This window comes from Pseudorasbora parva, chromosome 1 (genome assembly GCF_024679245.1).
Source record: "Pseudorasbora parva isolate DD20220531a chromosome 1, ASM2467924v1, whole genome shotgun sequence".
Lineage (NCBI taxonomy): Eukaryota > Metazoa > Chordata > Actinopteri > Cypriniformes > Gobionidae > Pseudorasbora > Pseudorasbora parva.
This window is the reverse complement of record NC_090172.1, coordinates 38,695,459-38,716,936: the sequence shown is the minus strand read 5'-3', so window position 1 is coordinate 38,716,936 and position 21,478 is coordinate 38,695,459. Positions and strand designations below refer to the sequence as shown.

At 38.7% G+C, this 21,478-nt stretch overlaps 1 protein-coding gene and 1 long non-coding RNA gene across 4 annotated transcripts in view; one reads left to right on the top strand and one right to left on the bottom strand.

The window, feature by feature from the left end:
• LOC137071977 (uncharacterized) overlaps positions 1-21,478 on the top strand; it is a 91,838-nt gene that overhangs the window by 61,156 nt on the left and 9,204 nt on the right. The window contains exon 1 of one of the 3 annotated variants that reach the window (XR_010904567.1): positions 18,151-18,406. The exons of 1 other annotated variant lie outside the window; for it this stretch is intronic. This is a non-coding gene — a long non-coding RNA (uncharacterized lncRNA). Of the gene's footprint in view, positions 1-18,150; positions 18,407-19,974; positions 20,061-21,478 lie in introns of those variants that run through there. One more of the 3 variants, XR_010904570.1, reaches the window with a different exon arrangement.
• irx5a (iroquois homeobox 5a) lies at positions 14,411-17,967 on the bottom strand. The gene is made up of 3 exons (XM_067440193.1): positions 17,409-17,967; positions 15,967-16,372; positions 14,411-15,405 (listed from the first exon to the last, which is right to left on the bottom strand). The coding sequence occupies exons 1-3, from the start codon at positions 17,652-17,654 to the stop codon at positions 14,714-14,716; spliced, it is 1,344 nt and encodes a 447-aa protein (XP_067296294.1). The 5' UTR covers positions 17,655-17,967; the 3' UTR covers positions 14,411-14,713.

Genomic DNA, 21,478 nt, shown 5'->3' with positions numbered 1-21,478 from the left:
GCCTGTCCTCTCTGGCAATTTCCTGTGGTAGTGTTCCCAGACTGCGGTTCGATGTCTGATTATACTCTTCTCCAACTTTTTTTGTAGTTTTTTTAATATATGCCTTCACCAACGACATGAGAACCAGCAGCAATCAAACATGCAAACGATCAGCAGGCAGATACTGTTTGGGTTAATGTAGGGGTTGACAGAGCCGCAGTGTTTCCAGCATAAGCCTGGAGAGAACCACATTCACTGTAATGATTGGCAGGGTTTTTAAGCTGGAATTTATCAGCGGGAGGGGGAAGCCGTGGGCACCAGACGGGTATCTAGTGTTCTGTCGTACAATTGCCCAAATTTGAAAGGTTACACTCTTCCTCTCCCTCCTTTCTTACCACAGACAACGTCTCTGGAGCGGCCCAGACTGTATCAGTCTGCTTTAATTGTCTGGTTTGTGTTGGAGTTGGTAATGGCAGAGTGCTACTGTGGTGTGAGGTGTCTCTGCCTTGTTTTCAGCCTTTGAAAAGTTTACACATAAACACTGGGACAGTGGAATTCACTCAAACTTTGACCTGCCCTGCAGACAGAAATCAGTCTGCTTAATGTTAGGACTGGGTGGAACTTGAGACTGTTGACAAGTCGAAACACAGGTGAGTGTGTGTATGTGTGCGTGCGTGCGTACATGCGTGCGTGTATGAAAGAGAGATTGTTGCTTTGTAAAAATGGTAAAAAATAAATAAATAAATAAATATATAATTGATTCTGTCATTATCAGGACTGCGTAAAAAAATATTGATTCTCTGTTTAATTCAGAAATGTAGTCTGGTTCATGAACAAATTACTCTTTTTATTTATTCAAAAGGATTTAGGAGATAAGCCCTAATGTTTTGGAGTTACCATTTGAATCAGCTTGATGAATCCTTCACTAAATTAACTCACTGAATCCATCAGGGCTGCATTTCCCAAAAGCATCGTAGTAGATTATAGAGACCATTGATGCCAATGGTTTTTATTATCTACTTGGATTTACTTTGCTTTTTGTAAACAAAGCCCAGAATGGCTTATAAATCAATATTAAGTTATCCTTAATTTAAAGCGCTCTGTAGAGCATTATCTTACATGCAAACAAACAGACTTTACAACTGAAATATACACAAATGAACAAATATGTTATAATGGTGTCGCATATTTTCACTGTTTTGAGATCACCAACAGGACCACATAAGATCTTTTTAGATATTACGTTTGTAGGAATAAAAAAAAGAAACATTTGTATTGTTAACAAACTTCCATTATTTGCCTCACAGCAATAGGAAGCAGCAGGAGTTGGCTCATAGTGAAGTGAATTTCTGAACGTAAAAGGGCCTCAACTCTGATCCAAGCAACATAAGAGTGGTGTGAATAACTAACAGGTCATGACCTGAGTGTGAGTTTACTAAAGAAGCTAGTAAGCTTAAACTAATCTCTCTCTCTTTCCCTTTCTCTGATGTGTTCCTTATTGATTACACAGCATTGGCTGCTAATAGGTCCCCCAGCAGCCATGTCTAACATAGAGAGAGAGAAAACGAGAGATGCACAATGGCACATACAATCGTAATACATGTTAATATAATAGGATGATTAAAATATCTCCTTTTCCACCTGCAATCATTATGAAGTAGCCCTGCAAAAACCCGAAAGAACCCGGATCACATTACATGGTCCTGTATTTTCAAAACAGTTTGAGTACTTTGTGCCTTTTCCTCTGAGACGTTGCTCTCTCTTATCCTCTTCTTCATCTGTGTAAAAGTCTAGTCGGATTGGGAGGGAACATAGAGGTGTCATTCTTGTTGTGTCTGTCAAAAACTCACTCAGTGAAACAATCAAAACATGCAGCAGATGTGAAAAGTGTGTGTGATGTAAAGGAATTTTCCAGAGGGCTTCCCTGTTCAGGCCTATCTCCTCCAAAGCCACATCATCCTGCAGACATTCATGCTGGCTTCATTGAATATTAATTATTCTGACAGCCAAGCTTATTAATCATGCTTCAAGCGGTATAGCCTTAGAAAACCACACAATATGTCTTCACAGTCTTACCAGGTGGTTTTGATCTTTTAGATTAGGAGCCACATGCATGTGTTTAAAGTCAAAACTTTATTGTGTATTCATTTTTTAAGCAGCTTTTTGTAGCAAATTTATAATTTTGTCTTTTTCTTTTAAGTTATAAAATAGTTATAAAAGAGTTATAAAATAATTATTGTTGGTTTAACTTATTTGAGTTAATACAATGAAGGAGATTGATTTCATAAATAGAAACTCAAATACTGTTACCTGAACCGCATTAATTAGGTTATAACAAATCATAAAAAAAAAAATTCAGTGTGATGAAAAAAAATGCTATTGTTAGTAATCTAATTTTGTTTCTTTGTTTTTTGTAATCATGAGAAAATCTTGAGAAAATATTTTTTTATGTTATATGCTTTGCCTTATTACGTATGAAACAAACTTATTTGCAGTGTTACCATGAGAGATTGCAATCATATTGGAAAAGCTGTTGAATGCACGTCTCTGCACATGTTGTTTCTTGAAGGATGCCCTTGGGGAGACACCAAGAGTCAGACAGATTTGAACATCGTCTGCATTAAAAAACAAACTGTCTCATAGTTTGTGAGACAGACACCCAGACAATCCCGGTGTGTGTGGCCTTTGTAAACACTGGCAGTGTTTACATGAATTGCAAAAAACTGACTACTGATTTTTTTTTTTTTTATGCACATATATGCTGAGATGCTTACTTGGGTTGTCATTCATATTCTGTTAAGTTGCAGTGACCGCAAAAGTGTTTAAGCACATTTAAAAGTGTATTAATGTCAAAAGGGAAATTTCAATCCAATTAGCATCTATTTTTAAAGAAAGATTACAATTAAATATATATTGTTCTAGAGGCACATTTTTGAGGTCAGGCACTGATGTTGGACAAGAAGGCCTGGCTCATCCCAAAGGTATTCTATCGGTTTGAGGTCAGGACTCTGTGCAGGTTAGTCAAGATTCTACACACCAAACTCGCTCGTCCATGTCTTCATGGATCTTGCTTTGTGCACTGGTACGCAGTCATGTTAAAACATGAAGGGCCCATCCCAAAACTGTTCCCACAAAGATGGGAGCATGAAATTGTCCAAAATGTATTGGTATGCTGAAGCATTAAGAGTGTCTTTCAGCAAAACTAAGGGGCCAGGCCCAACCCCCAAAAAACAACCCCACACCATAATACCTCCTCCACCAAACTTTACTCTTGCAGTAAAGCAAAAAAACTTTATCACAATGCAGTCAGATAAGTACCATTCTTCTGGAAGCCGCAGACCCAGACTCGTCCATCAGATTTCCAGACAGAGAAGTGTGATTTGTCACTCCAGAGAACACATCTCCACAGCTCTTGAGTCCAGGGGTGGCATGCTTTACAGCACTGCATCGAACACTTTGCATTGCACTTGGGGATATAAGACTTGGATGCAGCTGCTCGGCCATGGAAACCCATTCCATGAAGCTCTCTATGCACTGTTCTTGAGATAATGTGAAGGCTACATGAAGTTTGGAAGTCCGCTATTGCCGCTGCAGAATGTCTGTCCCCTTTGCGCCTCAGCATGCTCTGACCCCATTCTGATTTTTACGTGGCTTACGAGTTGCTTTTGTTCCCAATTGCTTCCATTTTGATATAATACCACTAACAGTTGACCATGGAATATTTAGTAGTGAGGAAATTTCACGAATAGACTAATTGCACAGGTGGCAACCTATCACATCAACGGACCTATCACTATTAATTCCATGAGCTTCTGAAAGTGACCCATTTTTCCCCCACATGTTTGTAGAAGCAAGTCTGCATGCCTAAGATGCTTGATTTTATACATTGTGGCCATTGGCAAACCTAAATTCATTGATTGTCTCAATACTTTTGGCAGAATGGTGTATATATTTTATTCAGGGAACAGTGATGTATTTTTTGTGGGTTTCCATAACTGAAAATGCATCTATCCTCTATAGTTCATTAAATAATATTTGTTCAGTGGGCCCTAGAGTATTTATAACAAAACAGTGATGAAACTTTGAATATTTAAATTAAACAATATCATATACAATAATCATTTTATAGTTTAGTAATAGTTGATATAGTTGCAGTGATAGTTTAAGTGTATTTTCTTTGCTTCCCTGTAAATTGCCATTGGTTTACATTACAATCGTGTTCCCTGAAGTGGTCAGATGTGTTACTCTGGCAACAAGTTTTGGAATTCTACTTTTGAAAAAGACTATTACAATTTTCCTTTTTAATTGAACATTTTCTGTATCTAAGGGTTAAAATGAATGTATTCTTGTCCCTTGTCTCTATATCCTTCTCTAATGTAGGTGACATTACCAAAGCTCCTTCAGTGAAGGGCAATGACTCCTGTATCAGATCGATGACCAGCGACATACAAATCATATATATTGATCATCGTAATCATTGTTAAGAATATAGGGCAGACACTAAAATCATGCGCTCTTAGTCTTAATAGCCCACATCAAAGCAATTATGCACCCAAACTAAAACCGACTCACCATATGCATATTACACAGCCTAATACATGTTCAGTGATTTACCCCGACAATCCAGTCCATAAATCAGGCAAAACCTGCACGGTATTGAGCTGTTCCACTGATAGGGATTGTGCGCATGTGTTATGATGGAGATCTTCATAGGCACTAGGCCCTCTAAGTGTATGACATCTATGGGTTTTTATATGTGTGTGTCAATACTTGTGATGTATAAACTAATGTCAAGCAGAAACTCTAACGACGAGCTTCATTTGGGCTGAGTCAGTCCACAGGTCAAGGACAGGGGAAAGATGTCATTATTTCTGGAAGTAATGGATTGTGTGTGAGTGTGTGTGTTTGGGGCTTTAATCTAAATCAAGACAAAATTAAATATAGTGATTAAGATTTATAGTCTCAAATATTATATACTGTGTGTATTTACATAATAAAAATTAGCTACAATTTATAGACATCAAAATTACAAATTAAAATACAGCATCCTAATTTTTCAGCAGAGAATTGGACCCTTCTATGAGAGCTACATTGTATTAGAAGTTGCTGTGAGTTTTGATACAGTTACAGCAGAAGAGACGCACAGCATTAAATAATGCTGTTCATATTCTCGCTGTTTGGAAAATTGAAATGGATTTTCAAGCATAAAGCTCGCTTAAAAAGATCATTTTTAACGCTTTGTCTCAGTCTGACAATTCAATCTTTAATAGCCACCCCCCTTTAGTCAGATTATGATGTTTATTAACAATTTATTTAAATTGTCTGCTTCTTCCGATTCCCCTGATTAGGTTTCTGTCACTATGTGAATAAAAGTGAAAGAATGAAAGCAATATCAGTCTGCGCTTAGTAAATCTTAATGTTTTCTTTCTTCTTCCTAACTTTCTCTTTCTCCACCTCTCTCATACTTGACAAATGCGTTTTATATCCACCACCATCACTGTGAATGAGGTTATCATGATCACAATCCTCTGCCCGTCTTTCTCTTGTAGCGCGTCAGAGTAAAAGGCCCAGACTCTGGAGCAAATTCATATTTGAAATGCTGTAAGTAACATTTAACATTGAATTCAACCGTCTGTGAAGTTAGGTCAATGTAGATTAGATTTACGGAGAAGCTTCTTCCTGTCAGTTCATGGTTGAAATTGTTTGATTGTTCTGTTAAACCATCCCATTGTAATTGCCAGCTTGACAGATTGATGACACAGATTTTGGAAAATAGCACGTCATAATCGGTGTCTTGGTTCCTGTGACTCTTTTCTTGTTGACCCTATGCAGTATCATATTTTACACCCTTGCAATACTTGCATATTCTATACAATGGCTTCTGTAATTGCATTTGCTGTTTAACGCTGCACCAATCTAATTCATTTTATTTGTAGAAAAAGAGGGAGAGAAAGAATAAGAGACAAAAAAGAAGGGGGAGCCAGAGGACCGGGAGAAATATGTGCCAATGCATTCTTTTGTGCCTTGGTAGAAGGAAAACATGAGGTGTGTGTGTGTGCGTGCGTGCGTGCCCTTGAGCTTTGGAATTTTATTATTATTATTATTATTATTATTATTATTATTATTATTATTATTATTATTATTATTATTAACATTATATTAGTATAACACCAGCTCTGATTTGTGGAAGAGTTGATAACGCAGGTCAGGAAGGGTGAAGCGAATATTTAAGGAATATGCCCAAATGCTTTTGACCCCATGGCGACCCTTTACATACCCCTTGAAGGTCATTAATCATTGTTGGGTTTCTGGCTGATTGAGTAAATAGGCTAATGGAACATTTCTTATAATATCCCCTTTTAATTTCACAACATGGCATTTTGTTTGTTTGGGGGTTTTGTTTTGTTGACTTCTCTTGGATTTTGTGGTGACATTTTGCCTCCTTGTCTTTTGGGGATGGGGGTGGTTGGCAGAAAAAAGAACGAGGGTGAAGATAAGTGAGAAAGAAAGAGGGGTGGATATCTGATTACTTCTGTCTTTTCCCACACACTGATCAGAGACTGAAAGTTGAGAGCATGTGTCCCTCAAAGCAAGGAGTTCACTCCTGTTTCCAGTTTAACCTCCTATTAAACTGTCCTTTGTCTTGCTTCTCCACTGGCGCAGGCTCAGTTCCACGCATGCTGACCTGGGGTCAGATAGGTTAAGGGGGGTAAAAACTAGACCCACTGCCCATCCGAGAATGACGACAGATATGTGCAATGTGTTATCGGAAAATAAGTACTACCACTGTTTGATGATCAGTGGAGCAATAAATTCATTTATCATCATTTTATGCCTCATCAAACAAGTTGCCAACCCCTGCATGGGAGTAGCAGAAATTAGCTAGTGAAAAAGTGTTCATTTTAGTTGGGGTTAGGTAAGTGCTTTTTGATTGCCTTCTCCAACAATGCTTACACTGACAAGCTAATAAATCAGATCCATACAAAATCTGAAGTGCTGCTCTAAGGGTGAACAACAGCAACACATAAAAACACTGAGATGTTCTCAGTAATAGCTACTTAGAAACACACTGTTGTTTTTCTTTATTCTTTAAAGGCACAGTTCACGCAAAAATGTAAACTTTCATTTACTCTCCCTCATGTTTTTCCAAACATGTATGTCTTCTGTCAAACAAGTTAAGAAGAAAGTTCATACAATGAAATTCATTTAGGTCAAAAAGAGGACCCATTCACTTTCATTGTATGCAAATACATTTATTTTATCATTACAATTACAATTTTGGGGTGATTGTATCCCTTTAATGGCAAGTCAAACCCAGTTATTGTATGTAATAGTGCTGTTAGCCTGAAAACAACAAAAACCTTTAAGAGCACTGGTTTTGTTTTGTGACCGTCAGGGCTTACCTGAATGGTAATCAGAATGAAATGAGCTTGTGTTGAAATCTCTCCTGTGTTCTGTAGCACAATGTTGTACTGTGGCCCCTTTGCTCTGTGTTTGGCAGGCAGGTGAAATCATGCCATGCTACACCTATCTTGCCCAGATGGCTCTGGCAATCTCAGCCAGAGAATTACTTCTCAGACTGGAAATGGCGCCTTCACTGAAAATGAGGTCAATCGATTATTTGAGCTTGGGCTGAGACTTGCCCCCTTTCCTGCAGTGTAACAGGTATTAATGTATTTGGCAGGATTCTGTCAGGGGGGGTTCGTGCAGACGAGCCCCAGCATGGGAGGTTGAAAGAAAGCCACAGTTGGCGTTTATCAGTTGAAAAAGCCTCGCTGATGAGATTACCTATTCTGCTTGGCTGTAAAGCTCACTGCTAATCAGAGAGCTAGCCAACACTCTCAGCTGGCCCGCAACCAGAACACTTGGTTTAGAAGGTGCTTATCAAACTAAATAATACAAATAATAAAAAATAATTAAAACAAAGATACTTAGTTGTCAGTAAGACAAGTGATGTGATGTATAAAGAGACAGAACAAGATCTATTTAAAAAATGTAAATTGCCATTTGCTCACAAGTAGTCATTGCAAACCTATATTCGGATGTCTTTTTTTTTGCATGCAGTGAAAGTCAAGGGGGTTCAGTGTTGTTTTGGACTACAATGGCTTTATATGGACACAAATTCTAAATATTTTTCAAAATGTCTGCAAGAAAGTCATATAGGTTTGGACTGACATGAGGGTGAGTAACTGATAACAGATTTACAGTTTTGGCTCAAGTATCCATTTAAAGAAAGTTATTTTCTGAAACTGTATTACTTGTTTCTTGAATGAAAATGAAAATTGTGGTCTAATATTTGATAATTGCTGGTTGTACTTCATCAGCAAGTGGCTTTACCTAATTGGCGTGTGTGGGAGTTCAACACCCTGCGAAGTGCCTGAAAGGAAACAGTCACAGGGCAGTGCCTTCTTCTCATTTGGTGTGTGAATGTGTACAGTATAGGTCCAGGCACACAGTGTTGTGACTGAGTAAAGCGTTTCTCAACTCCTTCTCATTAATGTTGCCTAAACACACACGCACACACACACACACACACACACACACACACACACACACACACACACACACATAGAGACACACTGCTGTCTTCACATAGCTCAAAATAACCCCAGTAAAGCAGCAGCCATTTATCTGTATCTGGGGAACTGATCCAATTACAGAGCTTACATTTGCATCCATCAGCCTGAGAGGGGGACATTTCTCTGTGAAAAAAAAAAAAACTGGTCAGCTTCCTCCAAAAAAAAAAAAATTATTAAAAAAAATTATTTCAGAAAAAAAAAAAAAAAAAATAGATGATTGCCCCTCATTCTCCTGCATAACTTCCATCATCAGGCATGGCTTTCTTCCCCAGGTGGGCTGTAGATAATGGCCGCTTGCTCCTGCTATCTCACAGAGCAGCGCATCAGAACAGCCATTACGCTAAATATCAGTGTCATAATGTGGAACAGATGTCTAGAAGAAAGGGATCATTTAAAAGGCCAAATGAAAATAAACAGGCAGCTTGTAGACCTCCCTTCATCCCCTCTTTCCTCCCCCCCCCCCCCCCCCCCGTTCTAGTGGACCCTGTGTAGTGCCCAAAAGAAAACAGTTCATCAATCTTAATCTGAACCATTAAGAATGTAATAATACTAGCCGCTTATCTAGGCAAAGTGGTGCTGTGGGACTCTTAGGACTTGAGCCTAATGTGTTGAAAACTGTCCCTGTATTTTTTTTTTTTTTCTTGCAGTAAAAAAAGTGTTTATATCTTTATTAAAATCCTTGTGCGGATTTGCCTTTCTTTCAATTGAGCTGATATTTCATAGTAGCCTGCATGTGCTTATAATTAATTGTAGTGACATTGTAAATGTCTAGAAGCTTATAATTAATTGTAGTGACATTGTAAACATCTAATTAAACATTCACTGTAATGGAGAATATAATATTTATTAACAGACAAATGCCATTTCACAGAAAATATAATTAATGGATCTTTTAGATATAAGCTATTTTATGAAAGATCTGATGTGGCTTAATCTTAAATAATATTATTAGTTAGGTTAAAGTGTTTTAATTTAATGTTTTATTTAATTAAATTCACAAAATACAATTATGCTTTAATTTAATTCGATTCAAAGCAATGTTAGCTTTAACAGAACAAAAAATGAAAATACGACTATGTGGTTTTACTTCCACGCCTATACACTAAAGCCTTTGATGTCATACTCTGAATTGATTGACTATTGTTTTATCCTTTACGTAATATTTTGTCAAAAACCCGCTCAGTAATCATTCTTCGTTAATGTTTTCCTTCTTTAGTAAAAAAAATGTGTATGGAGGTTTCACTTAAAACATCAGAAAGCTGAAAATGACACGTGTAATCTCTCCCCAGAGAGCCGCACGCGGGCAATAGGAAAACAGTGGGTGAAGTCTAGGCTAAAGTGGGGGTAAATAGCAGTAAATCACAGCCTGTCACTTCATCTGCCTCAACTTACAATGTACGTCTGCCTATCTAAAATGTTCCTTTAACACGAACGATTTATAAGTGTCGAATGGGCCGTGACTTTGCCGAAAAGCCGCCCTTTACTTCTCCGTCCCCCCTTCGTCTACGAGCAGTTAGCGCCTGCGAAATGATATAGCCTACGTCAGAGCAGCCCTGACAGGAGCTCGATTTTTGGGGGAGAAAATGGGCTAATTTGTGAAAATTACGCCCCATGGCCGCGTCACACTCTTCGCCCCGGAGTGAAGAGAGAGTACGAGAGAAACAGCTGGTGTGAATTTTTAGCACCCATAATTAATTAAGAGGTTCCTCAGTGGGATTGGATGATTAAATAAAAGGGAGGAGGTATTCCCAGCATGCCGTGCTGAATAGACCACTCCACTCCAGTTTCTTTATTGAAGATTTGGGGGTGAGGAGGAGGATGTTTTGAGAATATTATTCACAATAGCTTACAACTTTTGCGATCATTTTCCCCGTATAGCCTATTCTGGTTATTCTGGTTTTTATCTCCCCTCAAAACGCATTTCCCCCCAACCGAGGTCCTAAGCAGTTCTCGTCTTTTTATATATTTTTATAAAGTGACTAAAGCGCTAATCGACATATTGTTCACTTCAAGGAGAGAAAGAGCGAAAGAGACGGGGGGAAAAAAGTTCTGAATTTGGCCACACTTGCTCTGCTGCCTCGCGCAGATGTCCCAGCCTATTTTATAAGCAGGTCAAATAAAAGGGTGTCCTTTTACACATTCGAGCTGAATTTGATTCGGCTCAGCTGGAGTCGTTTCGGTGTGGAGGGATCAAGTATTGACTGTTATCAGGTGGACTGTCGATATTACGCAGAAATCCGTTTTGGAACACTTGGTCCAGTACATTTTAACGGCGATTTAGCGATTATTTTTATCAACAGGTTTTGATTACGCCGTAGAAGTTACCTGTTTTATGGCGAGGCCCCGTCGCTCACCGCTCGATTACGTGGCAGGTGTAATTTTACGCGTGAATGTTTTAAGATCAAATTTTCTGTTTTAAATAAGGTATTAAGCAGGGGTGCAACATAATCGTGCACAAGGATTCTTTCTTTTTCTTTTTCTTTTTTTGGGCTTGGATTTTTGGGCTTATTGAGCGTGGAAAGGCTTGTTGAATGATATGCAAACACGTTTAGGAAACCACCAGAGGATATTTAGTAGGCTATACACTGAATTTTAGAGGATCGGTTCTGCATTTTTTTTATTTGCAATTTTACTAACATTTCATGTGAGGTTTAGAACTGTAGGCCTAAAAAAAAATACTAGATTTAAAATGCGTCAGATAAAATGTCCTACTTCAAAAATACACGTGTATGAATATTAGTCTAACTTATCCTATATGTATATGCAGGCCTACAATATAATGCAATAAGGCGTTATATTTCTCGATTCATGTAAATGTGCATAAAAGTCTGCTGGTTTGTTTTTGTCTCACTTATTCTGACTTGTGTTGGTCCAGTTTTTCCCCCTGCTGCGTGAATTGATGTCACGTTTCTAATGAAAGCAAATAGTTGTTAGCAAGGGGCCTGCGAGACTCACCTTTTCAATATATTTTGAACAGCACGGGAATGGTTTTAATAAATGCTCTTTTATACAGTGATTTCGTTATAATTTCGTTTTCCCCTATCAATGTTCGATATTATTAAAAAAGACGCGAAATCGTGGATGAAGATGTTTCGGTTCACTTGGCTTTTTTAAGCTACTCTCTTCCTTTTATTAATTTTACTGCCGTGATAGCCGTGTCTTCGCAGTGAATACTGAATTTACATTTTGAAATCTTATTTTAATATGTACTTTCTTTATTTAGCCTATCAGTTAGATTCGTCTCAGTCTCTCTTTTTTTACACGTGGGAACTGTCTTGCTCCCACTTGACATGCACACACAGTGACTGTGGATCTCCCGAACAATGAGTCTGAGACCCATTCAACAGAGAGAGAGAGAGAGAGAGAGAGAGAGAGAGAGAGAGAGAGAGAGAGAGAGAGAGAGAGAGAGAGAGAGAGAAAGTTGAGCAAAGTCGTGTGGGATCATTAACGGAGTTTGCGCGGTTATTCATTCTCACAAAAGCACGGACCGAACGACCCGAGAACGAAAGCTTACTGGTTTAATAGATCGTATCACATTGTGTTACGTTGAAGATAATTGATGCCTGTGTTTAGAAATATAGGCCACATAGACTATAGCCTTTGCGATTACAATATATATAGCGTATAGCTTAAAACTATTAATGATAGTTGCAAATAACAAAATCCCATGTGCCTTTCGTTATCATCAAATAGCCATACCCATAAAACAGCAAATTTAACTATGCAATAACTGATTTCATTCACGTTTTAGTAGGCATTTTATTTAAATGAGGGTCACACGACCTTTATAGAATTGTTGGGCATCTTTAGTGTATTAAAACGGTTTTCTCTGTTGTGTCTGGCGTTGAAATCAGCTTTCAGACAATCCCCGTCTTACCCATTGAAATATCCAATTGATTTTCATCATGCGTAAAATGAGATCGTAAATTATTATCGATATTTCAATATTTAAGCCTGGCATGCCAGGATTAGAAGAGAGGAGATTTTGTTTAAAAAAATAAAAAAGTGACAATTCAGATGAATGAATGTTGATGATATTAATTCGGGATAAAAATGTAACCATCTGTCTTCGAGAATATAAATTGCTGCTTTTTAAACTTCTCGGGCTTATGCACACACGGGGCATTGCATCGAATGCTTCAACTCCTAGAGGGATCAGCAAAGAAAAACATAATTATGCTATTTAGCCGGCTGATGTGGTGCAGTGGCAGCTCCATCCCACTCCGAGAGATTAAATATAGCTGCCCCCCTCACCCGCTCTGCTGCCGGAGAAGGACATTAGAGCCAGGGGAATTAAATGAAACCCAGGGGACTTTTCAACTGGAGTGCGCAAAGTAAACTATAGAGATTAATGACACGACCTCCGACTGAATCAAGTCGCTTCTTGTCCTCACGTCTATTATTATTATTATTATTATTATTATTATTATTATTATTATTATTATTATTATTATTATTATACATTTCAGAATATAATTCAAGAAATGCTGAAAATGTAGAGGATGTGGTTAAAAATGATAATTGTCTGTGTTTGTTTTAATAAATAGGCCATCGATATTGAATGTCAATTAAACTAATTAATATCTTATAATACTGATATTTAATATTTAACCATGTTCAATAATACACCTCCTTTAAACATATAACGAATGATCAACATTATATATATATATATATATATATATATATATATATATATATATATATATATATATATATATATATATATATATATATATATACAAAGGATTTACGGTGTTCCAATTACATAATTAGCTAAGATGTTCACTAAAAGACGGTTAAAAATGAGATGTGTTGTCCTGTATTTGTCCAGTGTTGTCCTTTATTTAAGTGTGTAAATAAAACAATTGAAGTTTTTCTTTAATTTTAATCTCTGCGTATGATTTTGTACCTTCATGACTCTTTTAGTAATTGCTAAAGCACATAAACAGTTTATATTACTCCTTTATTCCAGGTTATCTGCGACACTTGAAGAAGATTCACTCTCTGTCTCCTAAAGAGCCAGGCCTCGAAATTAAGAGCAAGTGTGACACCTACCTGCGGGTGAGGGTAGAGGTGCAGGACAGTAGGCTACTAAGGGACAGGCCATGCCAGGGGGACATTTGCTTGTCACGGCACCTTGGCTACACTCTTGAAAGCCATCAGCGTCTATAATCCAAAGCACTATTAAGCCTATCCTACCATTTAATGATATAACAGAGCAGTATGCTCCCAGACCCACTCCGCATCGCCGCGCGCCTCTAACCACTTTGCCACGCCTAGGAAATAGTAATGAGGTCTAAATTTGGCATAAAATCGAACTCATTACTGGAGTTCGCCACCTGATTGCTTTGCATATAACACGACGCGGTTGGAATGTAATTGGGTTAAATGACTGCTCGACACTTTTGCCGGTGTTGTCATATCAATATTCATCCGTCGAGCCATCTCTCTGTTTGCAAAAGAGGCGAGCACTGCCCCGACCGATGGCTATCGAGAGAAAAAAAAAAAAAAAAAACTTCCGTTAAAACCCAACAGCAACGAACAGACAAATAAAGCCTCGTCTTCATGGCTTTTCCCAAACCGCCTGAGTTTCAATATGTGCCGCCCCTGTTTGTTTTTAGAGGTAAATCCTTAAACGGTATGTAGGCCCATAGGCTACCTGCTAATTTCAAGTAGTCTCACGCTGCTTTTACTTCAAGGCATTTCAGGGTCTAGCAGTAATACTTGTCCTGGGCATGTCATTTATCTTCAAGTAAACATATCGCTTTAAATTGTGCAGCTATCAAATTCTGGTTCACATGAATGCAAATTCCCAAATCAGTCGCTGCACACATTTTCTTTTCCATAATTTACTTCAAAGATAGTGTATTGTCCATTTTAAATACAAAATGCTACATTAAATATACATATTAGTCTTTAATACAAATAGACTCAGGCGGCTGCAGCGTTTAAGACAATTCTTAGAAGTTACATCCTCTTGATTAACAATTCAGAAACTAAGATTTTGAGGATAAGCATTTACTCAGAAAATAATTGTCCTCGGGATATTTTTTTTATTAATTTTTTTAATCAGAATGCGTCTTCTTTTGCTTCTTCTTTATGCAACCACAAATAATAAATAAATGTCCGTGTGATTGGCGATGAATCCGGTATTAAATGTTTGACATACCTTTCTTTAGCTCATAAGGTGAGTCTTTACAAAGATCTACCTGTGTTTGGCTTCTTACTTTGCTCTCTCTTACCAGAGCCTCAGCTCTGTTTAAAACAGTCTGGCTTAATCCATTGAAATGTGCCGTTGAGCTGGTGTTGGTGCCGTGGCTGCTGTGGAGGTGTCCGAAAGTGCTATAGTTCGTGTAGCCCGGGTAAAAAGGGGACGTGTAGTAAATAGGCCGTGAAAGGACAGTGTTATTAGGGAGAGGGCACTGGGGGGAAGAACGGCTCGGCGAGGCAGCGCTGGCTATGACTGTGCTTTGACCCAGCCCCGCGGCCTGTGGAGCCTCACTGCTCCCTTTGCACCTGTCCGAAGACGTGGCGATCTCGGCCAGAGACCAGAGTTTGGGTTTGGGCGCCGAAGGGGGGGAATGAATAACAGACGTTACGTTGCTGTTCCCCGTGCTCGTGGCGTGGCCCGGTTCTGGGGGCTTTTCTTGCGTAATGAGATCATTCCCTCTCTGTAGGACTGGGGGAGAGGAGGTGGTGGGTTTCACTTGCTCGGCGAGCAAATCCGTCCGCTCCTCTGTGTCTTTTAATTCCGAGTCTGTCAAAGGTGGATCAAGATCTTTAGCATGAGTCTCGTCTTTAAATCTGTCGCATGGTATCTCCCCTGGGTTGATGAGTTTATGATCTGAAAACAAAAAAACAAAAAAAGAGAGAGAGCGAGAGAGAGAGAGAGAGAGATCTGATTTAAGCAAGACTGGTCGACAATAACATGGTGAAACAAATATCTGCTGCTAATTTTAAACTATTGTACATGACTATTTTACTGTAAAAAAATAAATACAAAATAAATAAATTTAAATAAAAAAAATGTAAACCTATTTCCGTGCAAAGTTGTTTAATATTTGACATGTATGTATTTATGTATATTATTATTATTATTATTATTATTATTATTATTATTATTATTATTATTATTATTATAAAGAGGCTGCTGTTATTATAGCTATAAATGAGATGCCGTGCGCCAGCTGTGTCCTTATTATGCAGCTCGAGATAAATGAAGTGCAAAACACCATACGTCACCAGCAATTCTCAGTCCATAAGAAGTCAAATTAGAGGAGTTCAAGGTGATTATTATTTAAAGCAATTCTCCCATTATAAATAATATACCACCATTAACCAGCAATCAATTTTGCGCCCGGAGTGGAAACGACTGCGATGAAAAATTGATGATTTTTCCACAGACCTGCCTCTGTGTCTGTAGAGTCCCCCTTGTCCGTGGGCTTGTTTGGCTCGTCGTCGTCGTTTTTCTCCAGATCAATGTTTTCATCCTCTTCCTCGTCCTCGCTCCGGTTCCGTGGGGTCCAGGTCATCTTGTTCTCCTTCTTTAGCCTCCTTCTGGCGTTGGCGAACCAGGTGGACACTTGAGTCAGGGTCATTTTAGTGATGATAGCCAGCATGATCTTCTCGCCTTTGGTGGGGTACGGGTTTTTCCGGTGCTCGTTAAGCCAAGCTTTCAAAGTGGCTGTGGCGTCCCGGGTAGCATTCTTGCGGTAAGCTGGGTCTCCATACGGGTACGAGCCTAGGGGAGCAGCGTAAGGATGATACCCTATAGATCCGGCCATGCCTGTCGTGTGGTCATACGGGGAACTCTGCAAGGAGCCAAACCAATTGTTTTATTAGCAAAATATCACTTTATGGACACCTTCGCATAATGTAGGATCGGTTACAGATCACTTACGCAAACACACCATAAACAAACACTAAACACACATGCATACCACATGACATGTAGCCTACACACTTTAAATCTAATTAATCAAAATAAGCGCAAGGCCGCAGGGCCACGTATTCTGTCGTTTAATTTTGTTCGGTTGCCTCATTCCCTCCAGCAGAAATGATTGTGAAATGGAATTTCACAACGTTATTTTCAAAATCCCTTCTCTGTTAGTGATAATACATTTTTATTCGACAGTGATGCTGACTTTTCACAATGTTTATTTTCAGATTAGTCGGCTAATTAGAAGTTGCAGCGTTATGTTGGGTCATCTGACAGTGTTGTACACGCATTGACCAGCGCTGGCCTATGTGCAGGCAATTTACATTTAAATAGTCGGTAGAACATTTCCTTTAAGTTGCCTATTTGACTAAATACACGTTTAAGACAAATTGGGAGCAACTGATAATATATTCACTTTGATATCTAAAATATTACTCAGCTGCTGCCCACAGAACCGATGAAATATATTATAGTGTTGCCACAGATTAACGCAAAACAATAAAATATAAAATGTATTGAAAAAAAATATAGGCCTATATTTTTTTTTCATTCATTAAATATGTGAAAATGTTTGTTTTTCTGTCTGCATTTACTGAATTCGACATTAACTGCTACGTTTTCTGTGTATACACTAGGCTATCAAAGTCTATTTGTTCTAATGTTTATTTTAGCACTAATTTATAGCTAGTTGTTTTAAAATATTGTTCTGCAATTATTTAAAGTGTCATAAAACCTAACCACATTCCGCGAAATCATATTTGATTGTTATAACCGCAGATCTTGCGCAAATGATTATAGTGTGTCTCATTCTTGCAACACAATATGCATTACAGCAAAGCGTAACAATTTATCCACCCAACTTTCCAAAAGTAGAAAAATAAACAGCACCGTGAATAAAGCGCACTCACCACATAAGAAGTGAAAGTGGCGGCGGCGGCTGCATCAGCAGCACTGTACGGGAGATGAGAATTGTAGCCTGGCGAGGCGCTGGTGAACGCTGTAGATCCGGCATAGGGAGCGAAAGCTGAGCCAGAGGAAGATCTCCCCAGCTCCTCTGTCCGGGGTCCCGATATCACGCTTGTACTGTAGGCAGGACACGAATAGAGTGCCAAAGAGGCGGATGGCTGATACAAGTAGCCCTGAGGGTACGCCATGGTGAAGATCCAAATATAAGCTTCTCACTCGAGTTCTTCTCCCTCAAACTCTCACGCGCTCTCCGCGCTCGCTCATAGAGTTCCGAGTAAACAGACCTCCGTCCCGTCCTCCTCACGTAGACAGCAGTGATGGAAATTAAAGAGGACGACGAATGCATAGACTTTACACTCGTTAATCAGTCGTTGTCAGACTCACACGCGGATTTTCGAGGCGCTCTCTCACCCTCTGCGCGCGCTGTGACTCTCATGCCGAGCGCGCGGGACAAGTTTTTTGCTCTCGGACGGGGCTTTGCTTCGGAGAGTGTCCTGCCAGGATGCTAAGTTGGAAATTGAGGATTCTGACGCCTACTATGAGCCTCTCGCTCCTCCTCTCGGGGTGTAGTCATCGAAGGAAAGGCAAAGCTGTAGCTGGGTTACACAGCCTGAATCGATTCTCTCTCTCTCTCTCTCTCTCTCTCTCTCTCTCTCTCTCTCTCTCTCTCTCTCTCTCTCTCTCTCTCTCTGCACATTCGTACCATGGCACTCACTAACAATCTCCCCTGCTATCCTCCTATTTTTGTCTCTAACAAGCCTCATTGCCTTAGACTGAGCAGCTACAGCCCCTGGATGGCGGTCTCACGCGAGCCAGTACATCAACTTCAACTTTGCTCATTTTCTAAATACACGAAGCCTTCATTTTCACACATGATTAATAACAAATGGACTGTTATCTTCCTGGGACGGCTTGCTAAATACGACAGGAGACGCTACAAGTACTGTTTGCAGTTATTTATCCTCCTTGGTTTTGTGTGTTCTCGGCGCTAATTTTAAGCTTGTAGAAATGTATTTTTTCATTCTTATTTTTTCAAAAATACGCGACAGTCGGTGATCCATCTTGCCTTAAGTCAGCTGAACACGGACCTGTTTTGACGTTGCAGTCAAACCGACATGCGTTTGGGAGAGGTTTTATATATTGTCTCTATTGCCTAAAAAATAGTTTTTCAAAGCTTTCCCCACCATTTTACAGACACAATGCGGCGAAAGTGAGTGCGCGCTTGGATCAAATCTCAGTGGTAAGAAAGTGAAGAAGTAACTTCTGACAGGCGTTAACTGATTTGTCCGCTAGACAGTTTTCGCCTCAGATCCCGGAACAAACTAGATCTTCTTCTCCTTTACACCAAAGCCCCAAGCGCAGACAGATTAAGACCATATGAACCACGGCAAATCCACCACGACCAGGGGCTCTAAGCCCTTTTGATTCAAATAGATATATTATGCGGAGGATATCCTCATGTATTTTGTTCTATTTGCTCGTAGACTAGGCTATATTGTGTGCATCTATAGCATACTCAAAATGTATAGCCATATAGCCTATCATTTAGGTAAATATGCTACCTAATTGCATTAATGTCAAATAGATTTTTTTTTAACTTTATCTACAAATCACGACAACAATAAAATAGCCTAAATAGAAATCAATAGCCTAATACAAATTAGGCTCAATGCAATGATTATCATAATTTAATTTCATAATTTAAGTGTCGTAACTATACAAACAAACGCACACAAATAATTAGTTAAAAAAATAGGCTATTACAAAAATCTCCTTTACAAACTGCATGTGAACTGATAAGTAGGGTAGCCTAGCCTATATATCCGATGTTGACGATGAATAAAAAGGCAAACCCTAAACAAACAAAAACATAAGTAGCCTAGTGGCTGAGGAGCTTCGCATGAGTCAGTGGACTGGCTCACTTGTTAAAGTCTCTCTGAGCCGAAAGGGATCGCTGTAGGCGCTGCTACAGAGTGTGTGCATGAGGTCACGTGTACTGCACTCTCAAGAGTAAAGAAGGATGACGCTCAAACTCAGTGGACCAATACTAAGTTCAAAGCAAAACAAACTGAAGACATACGAAATTGCCGACTGTGATAGTGAAGACGTTTTTATTATCTCTGCACCACTCGTGAATGTTGGCTATATCAATGAACGAAATATAGTTGAGAAACATGAACGAGAATGACAACAGCCTGCTTATTTCTTGATGTCAATTATGAGGGGAAAAGGCATACACGTTTTTATTGTAATTTTTCATTTCGAATCGATTGCATATAGCCTAACATAAAAAACATGCACATGGCATAAAATCCCTAAACTCATTAAATATCCAGTTTATTGTTTGTTTGTTTTTTCTTTCTTTCTGAAACACAGTTGAAGTTGCACGGTCAGCTTTAATAGCGTAGCCTATCGGTTTCCAAGGATACCCGGGAGTAGCATTTAAATGACGTCAATATTCATTGATAGAGTATTATCGGCAGTAATGACTTCCTCTTCACCAATAGGATTCGATAAGCAGTCTGTTTAGCCATAGTGGAGGGGTGAATGAAAGAGAAATGCAGCAGTCACATTCTTCACGCGCTGGCAGAAAGGTAGGAAAATGCTTATTTAACTTAAATACAATTCTCTATATTAAAGCCTCGACAAAGCAGTCGTGCAAGTTGACGAACTTTTGAACATGATGTTTTAGCAAAGAGGGTCTTATAATGAAATAGTTCGTGCCTTATTTTTCCGAAATGCTCCCGTGAACTCCCAGACTGGACGGCAAGGGGAGGTGTAGGCTTATGTTAGGATACTTGCTCCCACTGATGTGTCAGTTTAGGCTACTTGTTTTATGACGAACGCTTATGTTTCCAATTATGCATGTTTGTAATATGACGAGCAGATAGGAAAGATTCGGAATCTTTGCACAATAATGCAATATGTCAAACGAAGTATAACAGGGACGATGTAAAAAATAATAATAAAGTAAGGGTAGCCTAACGTATAGGGGGGTATGTAGGCTATTTCAAATGGTGCTTTCCACCAAAATGCCTGGGGGAAACGACGTAATTTAATTTGGATTTAAAAACTATTATTAGAAAGCATTATCTATTGTAGCAGACTAATTGCTTCTTGCGTTCGAGTACAGAACGGGCTGGTAAAACAAAGTTGGTTAACGTGAAATGCATGACAGGTTTGCTCGAGGCACAAGGTTAGGCGTGTCTCTCCCGACAGCAATGGGCAGCCGGTAACGTGTACCTCTCTCTGTGTCCCCTCAAACGGATTTTAGCCACTTCAAATCTGCCCTAAACCGATTAGTTGACGCCAAATATTCTTTGATGTATTAGCTAAGGGGTTTTGCCACTTGGAAGCCAATTGAAATTCTAAACAGTCCGTCGCTAATGCTTTGGGGAGATCCGTAGCGAATAATGGATGTGATTTATTTTTGACCTTGCCATTTTTATGAAATGATTAAACACATGTGCACGAGTAAACCCTATCCCCCAAGCCTCACTGCAACATTACTACTACTAATAATAATAATAACAACAACAACAATAATGCTTATTATTATTATTATTATTATTATTAATTATTGTAAAAAAACAACAACATCATATTTTATTTATATTCCCTATTAGGAATTATACAACTAGTAGGCTATGATACACTTTATCAGTGCAAATTTGAGCAAAAAAAAAATTTCTTTACCGTTCATTTTTTAAAAAAATTTTTTAGTTAGTTTATTTCATTTATTTATTTATTTATTTATTTATTTATTTATTTATTTATTTATTTATTTGATGCTTTGAAGCAACTTAATTCTTACCAAAGCTACCTGTCACCTATCAAATGCAGGTGTTCACTCATAACAATGCTGTTTGTAATGGAGCTCTTCTAACCATGATCCAAATATCTATGTAACTAGGGCACAAGATCAAAAGGGGCAATGCTGATCCTTTAAAAGAGCAATCTAGATCTGTCAGTACTCTATAGGTTTGCCGAATACCTTTTATTGAAACCACTA

What these genes read in the sequence shown, in the direction of transcription:
- irx5a (XM_067440193.1), bottom strand. Translation starts at nt 17,654, where the DNA reads ATGGCGTACCCTCAGGGCTACTTGTATCAGCCATCCGCCTCTTTGGCA. An exon ending in CCACTTTCACTTCTTATGTG is followed by an intron (nt 16,373 to 17,408) that starts GTGAGTGCGCTT and finishes GGCTCCTTGCAG; the next exon opens with AGTTCCCCGTATGACCACAC. An exon ending in CTCTACAGACACAGAGGCAG is followed by an intron (nt 15,406 to 15,966) that starts GTCTGTGGAAAA and finishes TTTTGTTTTCAG; the next exon opens with ATCATAAACTCATCAACCCA.